The sequence below is a fragment of the Arvicola amphibius genome, chromosome 15 (genome assembly GCF_903992535.2).
Source record: "Arvicola amphibius chromosome 15, mArvAmp1.2, whole genome shotgun sequence".
NCBI classification, from domain to species: Eukaryota; Metazoa; Chordata; class Mammalia; order Rodentia; family Cricetidae; genus Arvicola; species Arvicola amphibius.
In genome coordinates, this window is record NC_052061.1 from 52,676,120 (window position 1) to 52,697,100 (window position 20,981).

At 44.0% G+C, this 20,981-nt stretch overlaps 1 protein-coding gene and 1 non-coding gene across 2 annotated transcripts; both read right to left on the reverse strand.

Annotated features, from left to right (window-relative positions):
* Nucleotides 1–2,139: 2,139 nt before the first annotated feature.
* On the reverse strand, nucleotides 2,140–20,514 carry Tomm20 (translocase of outer mitochondrial membrane 20). Its single transcript, XM_038312998.2, has 5 exons — nucleotides 20,318–20,514; nucleotides 16,955–17,001; nucleotides 15,352–15,433; nucleotides 12,532–12,674; nucleotides 2,140–2,648 (listed from the first exon to the last, which is right to left on the reverse strand). The coding sequence occupies exons 1-5, from the start codon at nucleotides 20,436–20,438 to the stop codon at nucleotides 2,604–2,606; spliced, it is 438 nt and encodes a 145-aa protein (XP_038168926.1). The 5' UTR covers nucleotides 20,439–20,514; the 3' UTR covers nucleotides 2,140–2,603.
* On the reverse strand, nucleotides 19,514–19,647 carry LOC119802361. The gene has a single exon (XR_005283380.1). It is a non-coding gene; the product is annotated as a small nucleolar RNA SNORA14 (small nucleolar RNA).
* Nucleotides 20,515–20,981: the final 467 nt, after the last annotated feature.

Sequence of the window (20,981 nt, forward strand, 5' to 3'; positions counted from 1 at the left end):
AATTCTTGTGTCCCAAAGCAGAAAAAGAAACTGCTTAGTGAAATTTTGTAAATAAATCCATTGAGTTAGAGTTGTTTTTTTTTTTAACATATTTCAAAAAATGCTACTGAGTTGTTATGATCCAGACTTACAACAGTGACTAGGTATTGTCATCTAGAATCTGGTGTTCTCAGTCACCAGGAAACATGGTCCCTTTTAGAGAGAGCGATCACTCTGGCGGCCAGACACGGCCCCCAGACCACTACACAGAATCCCTCACCTACTGGGATTAAGGCAGAGCTTCTTAAACTTGGAATTTGGAAGTCAGGGAGCAATGGGCTTTTGAGGGGTAGGGGTGAGGGCACACAACTAAAAGAATGCTAACCTAAAGGGCTGGTGTGCTTTCTAGTCACCAAAATCAATTCTGCAAATACACACCAAGCCACATGCTCTCCAAACCCCTTTTAATACAGCTGAGCTGAGTCACAAGCAATCAACACCTCTTTCTCTGTTAGAAAATGCCCCATTTCTTCAGGAAGAACAGTGAAGTGGATGTTCTGGTCCACAGGTTGATTCAAGGTCATAGAGGCACGTGGACAATGAGATAAAAGGAACACCAACACCTGGATTTTGCCTATGTATGCACACTAAGGGCCATTTACACCACCTTCCAGGCAGCTCTATTTAAAATGCTTTTAGTTATGGAATAACAGTGGCACCCAACAATACACCTTTGCCCAAGGCAGCATGCCAACATGCTGTAACATGCTCATTCCCAACTGCCCCTGGCAACACTTGAGCTGCTTTTCTATACTACTTGAATATCACTGACCAGCACCAAGGCTTCCTGGCTGGAGAACAGTGCGCAACACTTGCTTTTTTAGAGGAAGTAGTCCTTCATACACACAGCTAGTGTTCAAAGGCAACAATGCTGAAGCCCCACATCGATCACTTAAAAGTCTTAATTGCCCCCCCAAAGGCCGCATGTCTACCCCCTCCACTGTCACTGCCGGAGGAGCCAGCCCACCCAATGCACACTGCAGGACACCTCTCCAGCAGTGCCCTACCCGTCCCGTTCCCATCCCACCCTCCCTTTGGCCTCCTTATCTGTATCTGGGCTGATGCCAATGTCCTGACTAGTCACCGTTATGATGCTCACCTCTGGGGTGGCTCTATACCCTACCAGCATATTTGTGGCATCACCCCTCCCACACACACACACACAAGCATGTCTACCTAGAAAGCACTGTTTTAAAAGGTTCAGGATCAAAGCCTGGCAAGGGCTTATAGACAGGCTCAAATATGTGCCTCTGGGTCTGGCACTCCACCAGAAACTACTAGAGCAAGGTTCTTACATGAAGGGAGTTGTCCCAAGTCGTTATGTACACGCCAACCAGAGGCATAAACTAGTTAAGCCTTATTCCAGGTTCTTCCTATGTGCACACATGACCACAACAAACCCACGGAGAAGGTGAGGAAAGTCAAGAAAGTCTAGGGCACGGAGGCAGAAGAGCTGGCCCTGAGAACGCTGCTCGGTGAACAGATACCAGCACAGACCCCAAGGCCTTCACCCTCTGCTCAGAAACAGCCCACGTCACCAGCCAAGTCTCTGTCCAGATGATTCCCCGTCATCCGCAGGAGGACTGAAGAGATGCACTGGTAAAGGCAAAAAGGGAGTCAACACTCCCGTCGGCCATCACAACTGCCTCACCAGACAAGCTCCTGGCTAACTGACACGGCAGCAAGAGTTACTCCACATCAACAATGACAAAGAAGCTATTCTACTGAGAGGTTTAACTGAGAAACACCAAGTCAGGCAAACATGCAAATTCAGATTATAAGCAAGTAAAGGAAGTGCAAGCCCTGGTTGTTCTGAAATAACCGTCAGTCAACAGCTGGAGATGGACCTGAAGACTCAACGAAACCAATTAGGTTCCACACCAAAGACCCACCCCCGAGACCGACGCTCAGTCCACACAGAGCTGAATGAGCGGACAGCAGGCAAAGCTACCTGCAGCCAGGTGCTTGGAATACTAGGAGTTAGTGCCCAAAAGGCATTAAGCCACAGATGAAGACTAAGTTTTTAAAGAAACACGGGGAGGAACGGGATCACTAACGGCACACCAGCACACTTCACATGGTCAAGAGTAAACAGAAAGAAACAGTCTCTGTAAGATTTTAATGCTCAATTTTCACAAACACATGTTTCTATCCAATTTTATGACTTACAGTAAAATGTACTAGTCTTTAAAAATGGGCATTATTCAACTATCCTTCTTACTCTCTTCCAATCTTTCAAAATTCATCACAGGGCGTTTTAATCTCAGTAATACTCTACTTACTGTATTTACATTTGAATTCCATGTCATAAGAATAAACGAAATCCATGATATTTTGGTTAACTCAGTGTATTTATAAAATGAAAAGTCCTATCAAAATACTTTTCACTGGAAAAAATAAATAGAACAGACAATGGATCTACTCAAAGTTCACATTCACTTTGGTAGACTTCAGTGTAGGACAGTTCATGACAAGCACATTTGCCCTTATTCCCCCAGAGCCGAGCAGCTTCCAAGCTAATGGTTAAATCATTTTTAACAGATTTTATAGTGTTGATATCTGGCTCATTCCACATCATCTTCAGCCAAGCTCTGAGCACTTACAATTCTCTGAAAGAAAAAAGAAAATTAATTGAGAAGTGTCTAACTTCAACTTAAACTAACCCTTGCTCAAGTTCCCCCATCCTGACACATCCCACGCTTGACACATTGCTGTCTGAGAAGACAAGATCAGCTGGGCATGGAGACAGCCCTGCAATCTCAGCACCAGGGCTGCTGAGGGAAGGGACTGGTGATGGTGGTGTTGGGGTGTCACCACACAAGCTTCAGTTTCACACCAGAATCCAAGCGAATACATCAAGTACGAGACAGAGTGCTCTGTCAATTATGTAGTAATCTGCAGACTTTTCACCCCGACACAAACCAGGGACAGCAGCTGGCGCTCGTACCAAGCTGAGTTTCTATAGGTCATTCATTCCCTTCCAGCTCCCAGCCATTACAAGGAGCAATACTGCATTCCAAAATTAATACCCTCCCCCTCAAATCTACATTTAACTGACAACAAACAAGGCAATAGAGTAATATAACCTGTCGAGAATTTAGATGCTAACCAGGCAAATCTATGACATTCTTCCAGGCTGCTTTGGCCTGGACTTGCTTTGTTCTCAACAGTCCCTGGACTGGAAGCTCAGGCACCAGTGTGGCAGTACTGAGAATCTGGGATGGTAAAGCCTAGGGGACAGTGATGAGATCTGCCATGTACCGCTCTCCAACTCAGTTCCTGAATGAACAGCTAACCCGATTCCCAGCTCTTCACTGCCCACTCCACACAGGGCTGGTTCCTTCCAATTCTGTGTCACACTGTGACATAGCCAGGTGAAGGGGAAGCCTAGCCCAAAACCTTGTTTTGTAAGGCGTGTCCCCCTTGGTTTAAAGGCGTGGCCCCTTGGTCTAAAGGCGTGTCCCTCTTAGGCGTGTCCCTCTTAGGCGTGTCCCCCTTAGGCTAATATTGACTTATAAAATCTTGCGGGCCTGCAGCCCGCTCTCTCTTTGTTTTCCTGCCCTCCTCGCTGGAACCTTGGATTTGTAAGTTCCCTTTCTTTTCCTTTATTAAAACTGACTTATATATATTAAAGCTTGTCTGGTGAATCATAACTGCCGATCAACCACGCACCTTCATTTGGCGTCCAACTCGGGCATTTGGGAGCCTTCAGCTCCAGTTCCCACACTGCGTGGCAGGGATTCGGCCTTGGGCTCTTGATTGCTTCAGAGCAGTTTCCCAGACTAGCCTGTCCCAGCCCCGCTTGTACGGAGCAAAGGACGTGTGTGTGCTCGGGTGACTCAGTCCGAGCTCGCTAACCCCTCAGGCAGCACCAGTCCCGGCTGAGTTCGGCCTGGGCCCTGACCTGCCGGAGACTAGTGGTTACTGCCGGAGTCCCAACATTCGAGCTCCGCCTGTACTGCAGACTCGGTTTGGCCGAGCGGTTATTGCCCTAGCGACCTACTGGCAGGGAACGGTCATTTCAGGTAAAATTTCTTTTGATTAAAAAAAAAAAAAAAAAATGTCTGACCATATCACCGTTGAAAGCTTCTGCAGTCTATTTAATTGTACTATGGTAGAAATATTACAGGATACATATGATATTCCCATAACTTGGATGTTTATAGGGCTTGCAATTTTTCTCGTATTTGGTTTCTCCCTTACATGGTTTGAAAATAGAAAAATGATAAAGTCCTTACAGAATGAAACCAGGATTCTTAGGACAGAGGTTGAATGCTTAAGAAAGGGCACAACTGTTTTGAGTAACAACTTTAAGTCGGTCGAGGTATTTGCAAAAACAATTCAGACTGACACCAAGAAAGAGTTTGAAGGTCTCAAGGAAGGGAATAGGGCTTTGTCTGATATGACTCGGTCAAATGAGCAAAATTTAGAAAAACTACAGTCTGATATTAAGGAGAGATTCATTGCTGCGGAGGAGAGAACAGCTGATTTGGATCGTAAACTTCAGTCCCTGTCTGAAACATTATCAGAGAGAATTAAAACTGCTGAATGTGAAAATCGGACTTTGACTAAAGGATATGACAGATTGGCTGACAGATTGTCAATACAAGAAGGCACAATTCATGCCATGAAAATTCTATCCAAGGATGAGATACTAACTCTACTGGACAAACTTCATGTTTTGGAATCCTCCATGAAGGCCTTGGAGCATAATTCTGGACAGGAGATCCAGGCCTTACAGAAGGGAATAGTAAGCAGATTAGAAAAGATTGAGGAAATTATAGAACAGGAGCAAACGGTACAAAGGCGAAATTTAACTCCGTCAATGAGTAAAACTCTCCGGGATAATTTCCATAAAGTTCTACCTGCCTTTCCAATAGTAACGTCAGAAAAGGTGACTGGTTCCAAAAACCCTAAAGTCATCAAGGAATATACATGGGAACCCGTCCGTATGAATGATCTCAAAGAAATTAAACAAGCCATTATGAACTTTGGGCTACATTCGTCCTTTGTTAGAGAGATGCTCAAAACTTGGTCTATAAGCAATAAGGCAACGCCCCATGATTGGGTACAATTAGTATCAGCTGTTCTAGAGAGTGGGTCACAATTAAATTGGAAATGCATGTTCAGACAAGAGGCTAAACTTTTAGAACAGCAGGAAAGAGCAAAGGGAATTGAGATCTCCCTAGATCAAATTCTAGGTGAAGGACTTTTCTCCGATCCTCTGGAACAAGCGAATTATGATGAACACACCTTATCCATATGTACTACAGCAGCTTTAAAGGCTTGGGACAGGGTTCAAGACCCAGGACAGAGACTGGAATCATATATCAGAGTTAAACAGGGTCAGAGAGAACCCTTTAGTGATTTTTTACAAAGGCTAACTAAAGCTGTACAGATAGGGATATCTGACCCAGAAGCAAGACGTATAATAATTGAATCTTTGGCTTATGAGAATGCCAATGTGGAGTGTAAAAGGATCCTGGGGCCTTTAAAGATGAGATCAGCGCCCTTGGACGAATGGGTCTTACATACAATGAATGTTGAATCATTTGACTATGGCACTGAAGCATGGGTAGAAGAAGCAATTTCTAATGCAAAAAGGAGGCATCAAGTTACCAAATGTTTTAATTGTGGCAAGATGGGACATATTAAAAGGAATTGCAGACAACGGATTTTCAGAAATAATAATAATAATAATAACAATAATAATAATAATAATAACAATAATAATAATAATGCCTCTTCTAGAAATAACAGACGTAGGAGGACTCAGCCTTCAGGTATATGTAGGAGATGTGGAAAAGGCAGACACTGGACAAATGAGTGCAGGTCAACAAGAGATAGACAAGGCAACCTGTTGCCACTGGGAAACTCAATGGGGGGCCTCTCGCAGGCCCCCATGGCGAATGTGGTCCAGTCATTTCCAGTTACTGCCGAGAACATGCCTCGTCAAGAAAATTAGAAAGCCCCATGCCTGCTGTTAAAAGCAAAAATGGCCTGAAAGATGAGTTACGTGTATTTTGGCAGACTTTTATAAATGAACAAAGACCAAAGTTAAGAGTATGTGTAAATGGCATTTTTATTACTGGCCTACTGGACACAGGTGCGGATGTAAGTATCATTACTCCAGAATCTTGGCATCCGTATTGGCCTCTTCAGGATGTAAATGTTCAGTTCCTGGGAATTGGAACCCTATCTCAAGTAAGGCAGAGCACGAGATGGGTTGAATGCATAGAGACAGATGGACAAATAGGAAAATTAAGGCCATATGTAGCCAATATTGCAGTGAATTTATGGGGCCGTGACCTGTTGCAGCAATGGAATACCCAAATTAACATTCCTGCTGCTTCTAGAGCCTATATCACCGAGGGAAATATTAAAAGATATTACAGAAGGCGGAAACCGGCTGTTCGGGCTGTACAAGAATGCAAAGCAATTGATGGCCCTTCAGAGATACGAACAGCACTGCCTCTAAAATGGTTGACTGAGAAACCAATATGGACAAAGCAATGGCCTTTAGCTGAGGAAAAGTTGCAGGCTTTAGAACAGCTGGTACAAGAGCAATTAGATGCTCGACATATAGAAGAATCTACCAGCCCTTGGAATTCTCCTGTATTTGTTGTTAAGAAAAAATCTGGTAAGTGGAGAATGGTGACAGATCTCAGGGCTATCAATAAGGTTATTCAACCTATGGGCTCTCTGCAATCTGGAATTCCTCTGCCATCTTTATTACCAAAAGGATGGCCTCTCATAGTAATTGATTTAAAGGATTGTTTCTTCACTATACCTTTACAAGAAAAAGACAGAGAAAAGTTTGCCTTCACAGTGCCTACTTATAATAACTCTCAACCTACAAGGAGATACCAGTGGACCGTCCTCCCACAGGGCATGTTGAACTCTCCCACCCTGTGCCAATATTTTGTAAATCAACCATTGCAAATAATACGCAAGCAATTTCCCAAGTCGATAATTTATCATTACATGGATGATATTCTGTTATCTGATTCAAACATGGCTACTTTAGAAAGACTGTTTGAAGAAGTAAAAATACTTTTACCTAAATGGGGATTGCAGATTGCTCCTGAAAAAATTCAGAGAGGAGATTCTGTTAATTATCTAGGTTATAAAATAGGTTTACAAAAAATTAAGACACAAAAAGCACAAATTAGGAGAGATCGGTTACGGACTCTCAATGACTTTCAAAGGTTGTTAGGAGACATTTCCAGCTTACGACCAGCTGTTGGCATAACACCTGATATGATAATTCATTTAAATAAAACCTTGGATGGTGAAAAAGACTTAAACAGTCCCAGAGAATTAACAGCTGAAGCAGAAAAGGAGCTGAGAATGATTGAGGAGAAATTACAAGAGACACATGTGGACAGGGTGAATCCAGGGCTCAGTTGTATTCTCGTCATATTGCCTTCCAAAATTTCTCCTACAGGAATTTTAATGCAGAGAGATGATATTATCTTAGAATGGATCTTTTTACCACATAAACCAAGTAAGAAAATAAAAACTTATGTGGAAAAAGTCTCTGAATTAATTATAAAAGGCAAATTGAGACTTCGTCAACTAGCAGGCATAGACCCAGCAGAAATTATAGTTCCTTTCACTGCTGATGAACTAAAAAAATTGTGGGAAGATAACGAACCATGGCAAAGAGCTTGCGCTAATTTTTTGGGAGAAATCAATAACAACTATCCGAAAAGCAAGAGGCTTAACTTTATAAAGAGAACTTCTTGGATTCTCCCCCGAATCATCCGTGATGCTCCAATAACTGGAGCACGTACATTTTATACTGATGCTAATAAATCAGGGAAAGCAGGTTACAAATCAGAAGATTTGAGTAAGGTGGAACAAAGCCCTTATGATTCTGTCCAGAAGGCAGAATTATATGCCATTCTTATGGTGGTAAGGGATTTTAAAGAACCGCTTAATATAGTTACTGATTCACAATATGCAGAAAGAGTAATCTTACATATTGAAACTGCTGAATTTATACCTGATGATACAGAACTAACCTCATTGTTTATCCAGGTACAAGACATGATCAGGAACAGGCTTTGCCCTATGTATATAACACACATCAGATCCCATACGGGTCTGCCAGGTCCTCTAGCAAAAGGTAATGCAGAAATTGATCAATTGTTGATTGGTAGTGTGCTGCAGGCCTCTGAATTTCATAAAAAACATCATGTCAATAGCAAAGGCTTGAAGAAAGAGTTTTCTATTACATGGCAACAAGCTAAGGAAATTGTAAAGAAATGCCCTACTTGCTCTTTTTATAACCAAACACCACTGCCTGCAGGGGCTAATCCAAAGGGCACTCAAAGGAATGAAATCTGGCAGATGGATGTGTTTCACTTTGCAGAATTTGGCAAATTAAAATATGTACACCACACCATTGACACTTATTCAGGTTTTCAATGGGCAACTGCTTTAAGCTCAGAAAAAGCTGATTCAGTAATCACTCATTTATTAGAAGTTATGGCCATCATGGGTATACCTACACAAATAAAGACAGATAATGGTCCAGCTTATGTCTCTAGGAAAATGAAACAGTTTTTTGCTTATTACAATATTAAGCATGTTACAGGTATACCATACAATCCTACAGGTCAAGCAGTCATAGAAAGATCAAATAGAACTATAAAGGATATGTTAAACAAACAGAAAGGGGTGGAAAATACCCCTAGAAATAGGTTACATAGTGCTTTATTAACCTTGAATTTTCTCAACGCTAATGAGAAGGGGACAACGGCTGCAGAAAGACATTGGATAATGGAAAAGTCTGCTGAATTAAATCAACCAGTTTATTTCAAGGATGTGCTGACCTCGCAGTGGAAGCCAGGAGATGTGCTGCGTTGGGGAAGGGGTTTTGCTCTTGTCTCCACAGGAGAGGAAAAATTGTGGATACCGTCAAAATTAATAAAGGTTCGATTTGAAGAGAAGAAGCCCCTTGGAGAAGAAAAATAATTCATTCACAAGGATGATGATCATACTGATGGTAAGAAAAGCATATAGGTTGGGGGCAGGGTTCTTTTCTTATTTCCACAGGAAACCACTCATCTTCAAAGAACTTAAGGGACCCTGGATATTTAAATACTGATGCATGGACACTAGTTACAACCTAATATAGATCAACACAGAACCTGAATATGTTTAGTAAGTATAAAACATTTTTTTACATATATACTGTGCCTTTATTTATATGTATATAGAGCTGGTTTTGGAGTTGGACTATGGCTCAGTCCTTCTTCAATTCCAAGCCTGTTTATAAGAGATATCTCAGAGTTTCTGTCTCAGGTCAGGAGCCATGAAATGGGACAGAATAATAATAATAATAATAATAATAATGATAATGATGATGATGATGATGATACTTGATAAACTTTCTTTGCCTTTCCTCATATCTGTCTGTCTTTATTATACCTTCCATCGAATATATATGTCTGTATATGTCTTTGTAGATAATGTTTACCTTTCCTGTAACAAACAACAAATTTTCCTTCAGTAATCTTTGAAGTTTCCAGGATGAAGATGGGGCCCCACAACATCAATTTCACCTGGTTACTATGACGTCATGTTTTTAATAGCGCTAAAATTAGACCTTTTTTTGGTTTTTTTTTTTTTTTTGGTACCAACTACACAAGACAGTTTCAAATGGTGTACAATTTTGACAACACTCTGGCCGGACCTCCTCAAAACACTCAGAGGCTAGTTACAATTTCCTCGACAAAATGTTATTCTGGGAATTTTACCATCATTTGCTTTCATGGAACCCCCTGAGAAGAACGTCGCCCCCATGTCAGCTAGAAGCAATCTTAGAGGACGACGCCCCCTCTCCCAACAGAGTTTGCCCTCTGGTTTAGGGACATCATTTAGTAGATGGTATCGGGTTGAGGGGATGGGGGAGGTATTATATGGACTCAGGGGTGTTTATGAAAAAAAAAAGGGGGGGGGAATTACCTGGTTTGATGGGATGATTGGTATTTGTGAATTATTGTTATTAGAAAATTGCATTGGTGTTGATTCTTGTATATTGAACATTGTATATGAGTATGCTTCTACCTCTATTGTATGAGAGTATGCTTCTACCTCTGTTTAAAACAATTGTTATATTGAGATATTTATCATATTGCAATGTACATTTCTACCTCTGATATTATTTGTATAATGACATTGTTTACGTTTGGGGATATTGTCCTCATTTATTGCACAGTTGTTTTTCAGGTTTTTTAGATACATAGAAATTATATTTAGTATAGATAGTATAATCTTCGACCTCTTTGAAGAGCTGTAGAACATGGCCTTTAATCTAACCTCTAGAGTTTGATTCTTATGAGACACAATCACTCCTGGCAACACCACTCTACTCCCGAGAGAATGTTGAGCACCAAAGACACTCCACTGGGAGCTTGTCTTCTTCTTGGCAGAAGTGGCCTTTAGGCAAAGAAAAAGCCCATACCTCGACCACTGACAGAGTTTCAGAGTATCCGTAAATGGATAAAAACAGGATTGTCTTATCTTGCCAAGACAGGGTTGGACAGTTCTACAAAAAGTTCCTTGCCTTTGAAAAATGTTATGTCAGTTGTGTTAGGCCTTAGCCAAAGTTGGTTGCCTCAACATTGCAAACGAAACTTTGGGTGACTGCCCAGGTAGTTAGTTGTCTCTGTCATTTGTTGCACATTTTGGAAGTTTCTTGTTTGTACTTCCTGGTTGCTTAAGTAATATTACTTCCCTTCTCAGATCTTTGATGGGGTTGAAGATTAGATAATTGTAGTTACCCTCTACATTATTTAGACTCCTTGAAATAGAATGCTTAGTAAAACTTTTGTTATATGTTTCTTCTTAATATTGTTTGTAATTTTATATTTATTATTTGTTCCTATTGAATATAGTTGTATTTGGTTTGGTTCTGTCTTATTTAGACAAAAAGGGGAGATGAAGGGGAAGCCTAGCCCAAAACCTTGTTTTGTAAGGCGTGTCCCCCTTGGTTTAAAGGCGTGGCCCCCTTGGTCTAAAGGCGTGTCCCTCTTAGGCGTGTCCCTCTTAGGCTAATATTGACTTATAAAATCTTGCGGGCCTGCAGCCCGCTCTCTCTTTGTTTTCCTGCCCTCCTCGCTGGAACCTTGGATTTGTAAGTTCCCTTTCTTTTCCTTTATTAAAACTGACTTATATATATTAAAGCTTGTCTGGTGAATCATAACTGCCGATCAACCACGCACCTTCAGCCAGGTGGCTACTGGACTCACATAGTTACAACAGCTAAATGCATGTCTAGAACTGGCTTTGATTACAGCATCACAAACTACAGAAGTTACCCCTTCAACAGCACATAACGTTAATTGGGGTATGGACAGAATGGAAATACATTCATTTAACTTAAAAACTTCTTGTAATCAGTTTTTTGTTTTTCAAGACAGGGTAGGACGGAGTTTCTCTGTGTAACAGCCCTGGCTGTCCTGGAACTCACTAGGTAGACCAGGCCAGCCTGTGTCTGCCTCCCAGAGTGCTGGGATTAAAGGTGTACACAATCACTGCTGGGTGTAGTTCAAGTTCCTGGTATTCTAAATCTTCTGGAAATCTTTGGGGAAATTTAATTTCTCCCAGGCCTCTTCCAACCTAGCTGAGTTAACAATCGGTGCAAAGGAGCCACGACTGTGACTCAATGGTGAGGCCTGCGCCTAACTTGAGTAAGGCACAAAACCATGAAAGAAACAAGCTGGAAAACTATTAAGTTACTGAAAAACCTTGTGAAAACTTCCTTGCCATCATCGCTTTGCTAACTCTGATCCATATCGAACTAGCAATCAGCACATGCAGTAGCTGATCTGAGACTCATTTTGGTCTCCTTAGAAAGAATGCATGGTAGTGAAAGTTTATCCAATTTGTACTTAATGTTTTGAAACAAAATCTCACTCAATAGCCGTGGCTCAGACCCCGAAAGTGCTGGGATGACACGTGTGTGCTATCACATTCAGCTGTATTAACCATTTAATACATGCCCTGTGTACCTCCAAGTAGAAATTGAGGAATTTATGTCAAATAGCACCAATTCAAAGCCCACAGCAGCAGGAGGCAGACAGTACCAAGCCTGACAAAATGGAACCAGGATGGTCCAGGTTATGCACTCTTGACTTCTGTATCCCCTACGTTAACTTGATATGATGTCCGACTAGCATGCCCAGAGCCTTAAGCACAATGAGCAAGGGCTCCAAAACGCACTGCATCCCCAGCACGAACTGGCTGGCCTGAACTTAGGGACTCAAATGTAAAGGCCTCACACTCAACACCAACCATGTACACTTATGATTCACATCTGATACAGGTCTAGACCTTATGCTACTCACCTGCTTAATGTATCATTAGGAAAACCATTTCCAGGTCTGGCATATCCAATATTATATGCTCAGCAGACTTGCCCCTGAGCATCTAGTCCTCAGACCAATTCATGGGCTACTCTGAGGCACTTCAACTCCTTACCTGACTAATGGTTGGAAGCTTGGTCAGAAGCATCTGGAACACTGGTGGTGGGAGAGTCTGCTGTAACACTTGCAGCAGCTGCTGAGGCTGCCCACACACAGCAATCGCATTTGTCAGGTGGTCTACACCGTTCTCGTAGTCACCTGCAAGAGTGTACAGAACCACATGTAAACTGGGGCCGTCAAAATGTAGTCACCAACAGATCGAATCAGGGACAAGTAAAACAACTGGCACTGAATCTCCCTGCACCCACGGAATGGACGTATTTCACCAGCTGCCTGCTGGGGAGAGTGGGGCCCTAGCACCTAGTGCTTCAGAACCTCTCAAGCATGGTCAGAAATTGCTCAGTCTCTGCCCTCGTGAGAATTATGGTTATCCCACCTATACAATCAGGACACCAGCTGACTGTGGTGCCCACTGTCACCTGGGTTATGTGCAGCCACCACTCTGACTTGCATGATGACCAGTTCCTTTCCTAGGGTATGAGAAGATGTAACGATGCCCATCAGGAGAACCTACACAGGGCCAGGCCCGAGACCGTGAGATACAGAACTGAAGCTGACTGAATGCTTACTCAGTTCCTACTCAGCAGACACCAGGCCTCTTCTGAACCAGCTTTGGCAATAACCTTTTCTGCTCACCTGTCAGCACTGAAATTGCAGCTGGCCAGACCAGAGGAACTAATTCACTCCAGGCCAAAGCACCACCTTGGTGCAAAGAAAACACAGTGCCTGGGCCTCCCTAGGGCACCTTGGAAAATCTATTCTAGTTTTCCTACTCAAATTGGTTTTAATCTAGGAAAAGTCTGGAAATAAGTTTGCTAGTTATTTAAATACAAGAATACCTCTGACTTTGGGTGAAATCTTCTCTTAGGAAAAATATCTAAGTTGGGGCCCGAGAGGTGGCTCAGCAGGTAAAGATAATGTAGCCTGGATACTTAGTTCACTACCCAGCCTCACCTAAGGGTGGAAGAGAACTGTTTCCAAGTTTCCCTGACTCTACACCAACACATGGAGTTCACGTGCATCTCCCACAAACACACTGAACTTTAAAAGGGTTAAGATGATCGCCACCATAAACTCTCTCATAAAACACAATACACATTATGCATAAAATTCAACTCTGAATCCAGCATAAAATTTGAAATGATACCAATTTTATTAATGACAGCAACAACTTCAAAAAGTTTTGAATGGGTCGGGCGGTGGTGGTGCACGCCTTTAATCCCAGCACTGGGGAGGCAGAGGCAGGCGGATCTCTGTGAGTTCGAGACCAGCCTGGTCTACAAGAGCTAGTTCCAGGACAGGATCCAAAGCCACAGAGAAACCCTGTCTCGAAAAACCAAAAAAGTTTTGAATGGGAACCATCCTTGTAGCACAAATAATAAAAACCCGAGACAGATACTGGAGTTCAACCTGAAGATCAGAAGAGCAAAGCAGCCAACCACTAGAGAGACCTTTTACCTCTACCAAATCTTCAGACCAAGAGGTGAGGTCCTGTCTCTTCCCCTTTCTATTTCTTTCTTCACTGAGCCATATAATTTGTCTCCACCTCCCTAGTGCCACCACACCTGAATCTGTTTCTGGATTGATCTTGTGTAGCCCAGGGTGGCCTTGAACTCAGAGATCCATCCGCCTCTGTCTCCCGAGTCATGGGACTAAACGTGTGTGCCACCACTCTCTAGCTTCTAGTGGCTTAGCTTTGCACTCTGACCTTCAGGCAAGCTGTATTTATAAAAATAAAATCACTACACATCCTATAGTATAGAACAAAATGTTGCCCAATTCTAAAACAAAAAATACCTATTAAGATATTTAATAGATATAAAATGCCTTTTAATCCTAGCATTCAGAAGGCAGAGGTAGGCTGGTCTACAAATTGAATTCCTAGATAGTCAGAGCTGTTACACAAAGAAACCCTGTCTCAGAAAAAAAAGATAGAAAAATATATAAGGACAAAAAATAAAAGCAAACAACAAAACCAAACCATCTTTCAAGACAGATGATTGAATAAATGAGGCCCAAAGTAATTAAGTATCTAAATTCTGGACCATGTAACTGATCTGAAACGAGATGCTAGAACACTGGTACGTTGACTACTCTGGCTGTTAACTCGACTAATTGGAAACCCACCCTAAATCCTGGCCACACTTCCTGGAGGCAGCCCAGACATGACAGAAAGCTGTGCTTTTCTGTCTGCTTGCCCTCACTCTCACTGGCAAATTCAGCTATCCCAAGCCTTTTGATGGTGTTAGAATATACTTCATGATTACAACGTGGACTGAAAACTGGCAGCTCTCTAGGACAGATCCTTGGCCTTTCTGTGAAGAGATGCCAGTGTTGGGACTAGTCAGACCATAGCTGCCCCTTAGAGAGCCTTAGCACCCAGTGAGCCCGAGTAGGTAAATTAACACGGGCGGAGGGGAGTTCCTGATGACTAGGTGAGTGCTGGCAAACTCTGATCACATTCAGTCATTATTTACACTGCACTACGGACACATATACACACACACACACACACACACACACACACACACACACACAATGACTTCAAAGTCACCTGTAAAAATGAAGCTCCACTCAACTGTTACCTCATCCTCCACTTGCTCTGTGACAGAGCACGTGAGCCTAAAACCCAGTGCCACACAATGGCAACCATGGTCTGTCTTTCCGGAGCCAGCCTTACTACAAAACATCTAGAAACTCACCTTGAAATGTTTAGAATCCTTTTTCTAACATCAACTATGCAAGAAAATCCTGCCATTATAAATTTTTATCAATATAATTGACTCCACTTTCTCAATCCTGGAATGACTATTACCTTGTGCTAATAACTCTTCACCAAGCTGTATTTCCTCAAGGAAGAACTTCTGAACAGCTTCAGCATCCTTTAAGTCAGGTAACTGGAAAAGGAATATTTAGGAATTAAGCCAAGAATACAACCAACACACAGAAAGCCAATAAAATTTAAAAATGACAGTGGCAGCACAAGCCTTTAACCCCAGGACTCAGAAGGCAGAGACAGGCGGACTATAATTCAAGGCCAGACTGGTCTTCAGAGTTCCAGGACAGCAGGGATACAGAGACCCTGTCTCAAAATGCCCCACAAAAAAATGAGCACCTATTCTAAGAAAAACTTAGTCAAAAAAAAAAAATGCCAAGAAAGCTAAAAAGTACAAATATCTCTATTATCTTTACATCTATACAAACCTCTATTACCTATCTATCTGTATCATCTATACGATGCTGTTTTGTTGCCGTTATAGATAAACACTATCATTCTTTCATTTGTTGGCGGGACTTTAGGCCAAACCCAGGGCCCCTTGCATACTAGAAAAGCACTCTACTACTGAGCTATATTCCCAGTCCTCTTTATATTTGACAGCATCTTACCAAGGTGGCCATAAAGCTTCAAACCTCCGGCCTCAGGGGGACCCCAGGGCTGCAGACACCTCTGAGGGTGACAGCAGACTCACTGCATTTGCTGGTCACCTCAGTGACTTCTCACTCTTAATGAACCACAAGCAACTGACAGGGAAAGGGCACAGCTCGGCCGGCGGCAGAGAGCTTGCCAGGCTGACAATGCCCAGCACTACCTCTCCAATCTGAACTAACACACCTCCCACCAGCCCCGCACACTTAACACACAATCTCAAGTTATCTCCCCATCTGTATCCCACAGATTGGAAAAGTAGTCTGGACATAGCAGGAAAACAACAGCTCCCAGCTTCAATTCACTAGAACCATATCCTGCCGGCTATGCTGATCACTGGTTCAAAATAACGAAATCTAATACTTATCGATCACATTTTCCCTGCTTCTAATGAGCTTCTAAAAGAACGATTCGTGATCCAATAGGTTCATGTTCTACAAAGAAGTAATGTCAGCAAGAAGGAAAGCGACATGCAGCCGAACTAGTGTTTGCTCAGTTCACTGACACAGCCCAGGCTAGTTTTAATCAAGTAGATAAAAAATCTTGCGTAGTCATTAAAAATTAGTAACACAGGACCCAAAATGAAATTATATTCTACAAGTTACGATTTTTTTTTTTTAAATCCATCAGAACCTGGTACAGTTCTGGTCCATAGGTTTAAAAACCTTAAAGAGCTTTGGGATTAATACACAGAGCTCCCTTTGCCACTGAAGACGGCCCACTCACTGGGCTGCCCAGGATGCCTGGCCTGAGTTCCTCTCTCCACACTAGGGTTCCAAGTGTGGCTCTTTCCAAGGACACCAGAGGAAGGACTCAAATGCTGCATTTTAACCATTCTGAAGTGGATGAGAACACACTTACCTCTTGGTGCCCACATCTCTAGAGACCCCCATCTTGCTGCTTCTCCAGTAAGATATTTGTTGTCACCACCAAAGAAAATTTAGCAGGCCCGGATAACCTGCTCTTACAAACACACAGATCACTTTATTACCTTTGAAAGCCCAGCTCTCTCCTTAGCAAGCTTTTGTTTCTTTCTTCCTACAAAAAAAAAAAAAAAAAAAAAAAAAAAGAAATAAGATTTCACTTGGCTATGGTCAAAAGGATCAACATATCTGATTACTCAGCAATCATTAATTCACAAACAGTCCTGACCCCAGAACCCCTGCCTCCCTGGTCCGTGGTGAGTGGACCAGCATTTCTGGACAGCAGCTTTCTCTTTCCCCCTGCATCACTAGTTCTAGCAACTCACAGGACAGAGACAGTTCCAACAGCTGCACCCCAGCAGAACAAAGCTCCCTTTTCAAGGTAAAAGAATTAAGCATTTACTACTGAGTTATAATACATTCTAGCTTTACTATTAAGAATTACCTAATTTACTATTAAGCAGCATGATTTTGTAAAAATAAAATATTTGACTTCAGTGGGTTTTTTTTTCTTGAGACAAGTTATGTGAATCCAGGTTGGTCTGACCGGTTACACAGTATAGGCTCCTAACCTCTAGAGCCCCCTGCTCCAGCTCAAGTGCAGCAAGGTCCCAAGGTCCTGGTAGTATTTATGTTTGGTCATCAAAGAAAAGGGGAAGAGGTCATGCTCCAAAATGCATTCTGCTGCCTATGGCTGCTTAGTTAAAAATGGCCTCACTGCTCTGTAATGGTGTGCTCCGTAAGAAAGGGCATTGGTGTGGGAACCACAGCCCTGTTTGTGCTGGCCTACACTACCACAAGGGACAGTAACCTGGCCCTCATTCAAACTGATCTAATAGTATCACAATTATGGGGCTTCCAGCAGGCTTGTGAGTTAACAGATGCAAACATCTGGCAAGAGTGCCTAGGCTCATATTCTGCCTTTTTGGCACCCCACAGTTAAATATTCAATACCTAGAAAGTAACAATCACTCAATACTATGACCTGAACAATAACTAGGTGGCCCAAGTGAAGGAAGGGCTCTCTCTATGCACTAACTGGGTAAACTGTTAAGTTAGAAAAATCTAACTTCAGCAGGGCGGTGGTAGCACACGCCTTTAATTCCTGCACTTGGGAGGCAGAGGTGAGAGGTGGGAGGATCTCTGTGAGTTCAAGGCCAGCCTGGTCTACAAGAGCTAGTTCCAGGACAGGCTCCAAAGCTACAGAGAAACCCTATCTCCAACAACCCCCCAAGAAAGACAGACAGAAAGAAAATAAGAAAAGTCTCTAAAAACCCTAAAGTACTCTATGAATCCAGGACAGCACATGACTACAGGACCTGTTGGTCAATTCCTACCATGTGAGAGCTCAAGACCTCCTACCCTCACACACTGTACAGACACCATTCAGACAAAAAGTACCTTGAAAACAAAGCAAAACTGTGTAATAATACAGTGTTCTAAACCAGAATTTTGAGAAAATAAAGACAATGAGCTCAATTAGTTCTCCATAGCCATCTAACTTACTAACAAAGTGCATGGGCGTGGTTTCTTACAAGGGTCTCTGTGACAGACAGGAGATGATAGACTGGGAAAAACACATCAGGAACAAGGTATACATCTAATCAGCAGAAGCAAGCCTTGCTTTTTATTTGCTGATATTAATCTCAAATGACACTTGTAAACTTGCGATAACTATATCCACTGGGTGCTTGTTGGCAGAGGTGGTGCACTCCTGCACTCCATGCCCTGGGGAGGAAGGATTGGGAGTTCAAGCACAGCTGGGATTAGAGACCTCGTCAAAAATAAATAAATAAATAAACCCAAGTTCAGACACACCCCAAATCCAAGACATTATCTAAACATTTAACTAAGTCGCCTATCTAACATATTCCTCAATGGAGCATCTTTCACACCATTTAGATGCCCAATCAAGCCACAGAAGCCAGAAGTCTGAGTTAAGAGACCTAATCTAATTTCAAACACTCAATTTAAGCTCCTTTTCATTAAATATCAAAAAGAAAACGGCGGGAGAAACTAGCCTTTTACTGCAGATGTAAATGAGTCAAAATCAACTACTCAGATTCCTAAGACTCACTTAACTGCAGATGGCTTTAAAGAGACTGGAACTACTTTAAACTTTAAGAAATTCTAGCATTCATTAATAGCGTTGTCAGTAGTGGTACTAGAGATCTGAAAGTGTGGACTGGTTCGTGTCTTTTGTGCCACATCTGCAGTTACTAATTCACTTAGGTTCTGGCTAAAGTTAGGAGGAAAAAGCCAGAACAAAACAAAAAAAAACCCACCAACAACACAAAGCGGCTAGAACAGAACGTGATAGGTAGAAGCAATGGTGGACCGAGGATTCAACCGCCAGAAGGCCAAAGAGGAAATGCCGGAAAGGTTATTCTGAAAACAAGGCTATCAGGGCTTTGAGCCCCGAGCCTTTAATGCCAACACTTGAGGCAGAAACAGGTTGATCTCTTGAGGCCTACAGATGGAGTACCCGTCTCAAAACAAAAAAAAACCCAAACAACCCTAATTTCCCTGAAACGACAATTTATGATTTCTTCAACCAAAAACCATTTTCTTAAGATTTCCAAAGGAATTAACCCGCTTAGCTACCTCCATCCGGCAAACCTCTTAAAAGATGTCGCAGGTATGAAATAGGGCTGAACCACGTGAGGAGCGCAGCCCTTTGGACTCCCCCGCACTTTTTCTAGCATTCACTCATATCTTGGAAGCACCGGAGCGCAGCCGCCAAGAGGGTTTAAGAATGCAAGGATGATCCCGCAGAGTCTGCGGATTGAGGCTCTAGCGAACGATTGCACACTCAGGAGGCAACCATTTCGAGGGTAAGGATTGGGTTAGCCATGTGGAGGCGCCCTCCTGTAAAGCCAGCAATGGGAGGCACCACGAGTTCGAAGCCAGCCTACAAACTGCAGCAAACACACGGGAACAATCTCTTCCAACAGTGAAGGAGAAAGAGATGGTTCGTGCCTGTTAGCACAGCCCTCGAGGAGCTGAAGGACGGCGGCTGCGCCACGAGATCGAGGCTAGCGCGGGCTAGTGACTCAAGTCAGCCTCAAAGACACGGCAGGCCCCGGTCTCAAACACGCACACACCGCCCCCGAGTCTAATGGAGGCTGGGCGAGGTGGCTCATGCCTGGGACAATACCTGGAAGGCGAAGGCGGGAGGCCTGCCATGACCTCCAGCCCACCCAGGACTAAAGACCGGTCTTAGAAATTAAAAAAAAAAAAAATACAGACGGGTGGGGGGGGGGACACGGTTCCCCTCCCGGGAGCCAAGCGTGCCTCCATCCCGTCGCCTGCAAGATGGAGGAGCCCAGGTCGCCTCCCAAGATGGAGGCCCGCGGGCACGGGCGGGACCCCGGGCGGCCTGCGGGGGTCGCGTCGGGCGGCGGGAAGCGGGGACGCGCGGGCCCACTCACGTTCTCGCAGCCTGTTCTTGAAGTTGGGGTCGCTCCGCCTTTTGCGGTCGAAGTAGATGCAGTAGCCGATGAAGAGGGCGCCGCACACGCCCGCGGCGATGGCACTGTTGCGGCCCACCATCTTCGCTCGTCCGCTCGCTCGCTCGCTCGCTCGGCGGGGGCGCGCGCGGGCCGGGGCCGGGGCCGGGGCCGGGGCCGGGGCCGCCGAGGGCCGCCAGGCAGCGCTTCGCTCCGACCGCTCGGAGCACGCCGGCCGCTCGCCGCCCCGCGTCCGGACGGAAGAGGCCCGGCGCCAGCGCTTCCGGCGCGCGAGGACCCCCCCCCCCCGCGCTCCCTACCCCGCCCCTCCCGGGGGCGTCCGCGGCGGTGCCTGCGCGGGAGCGCCTGGTGCGCAGGCGCAGACGGCCTCGCCCGCGCCGTCCTCGCCGGGGGGAGGGGCACGCACTGCGGAAGGCTTCGTGCGTCATCACGCGCTTCTCCTTTCCTCCCTCCCCCTTCCACCCCGCACGGCCAGTGGCATGGTGACGGCACGTGGTGGTGGCGCGCTGAGTCAGGAGCCTTTGTCCGCCATCGTCGCTGGTGAAGGAAAGAGGGGCAAGCCTGCTAGCACAGCACCCCGCTCCACCGTGCCCGTCAGGAAGCCCGCGACGTGAAGAGCGTGCCT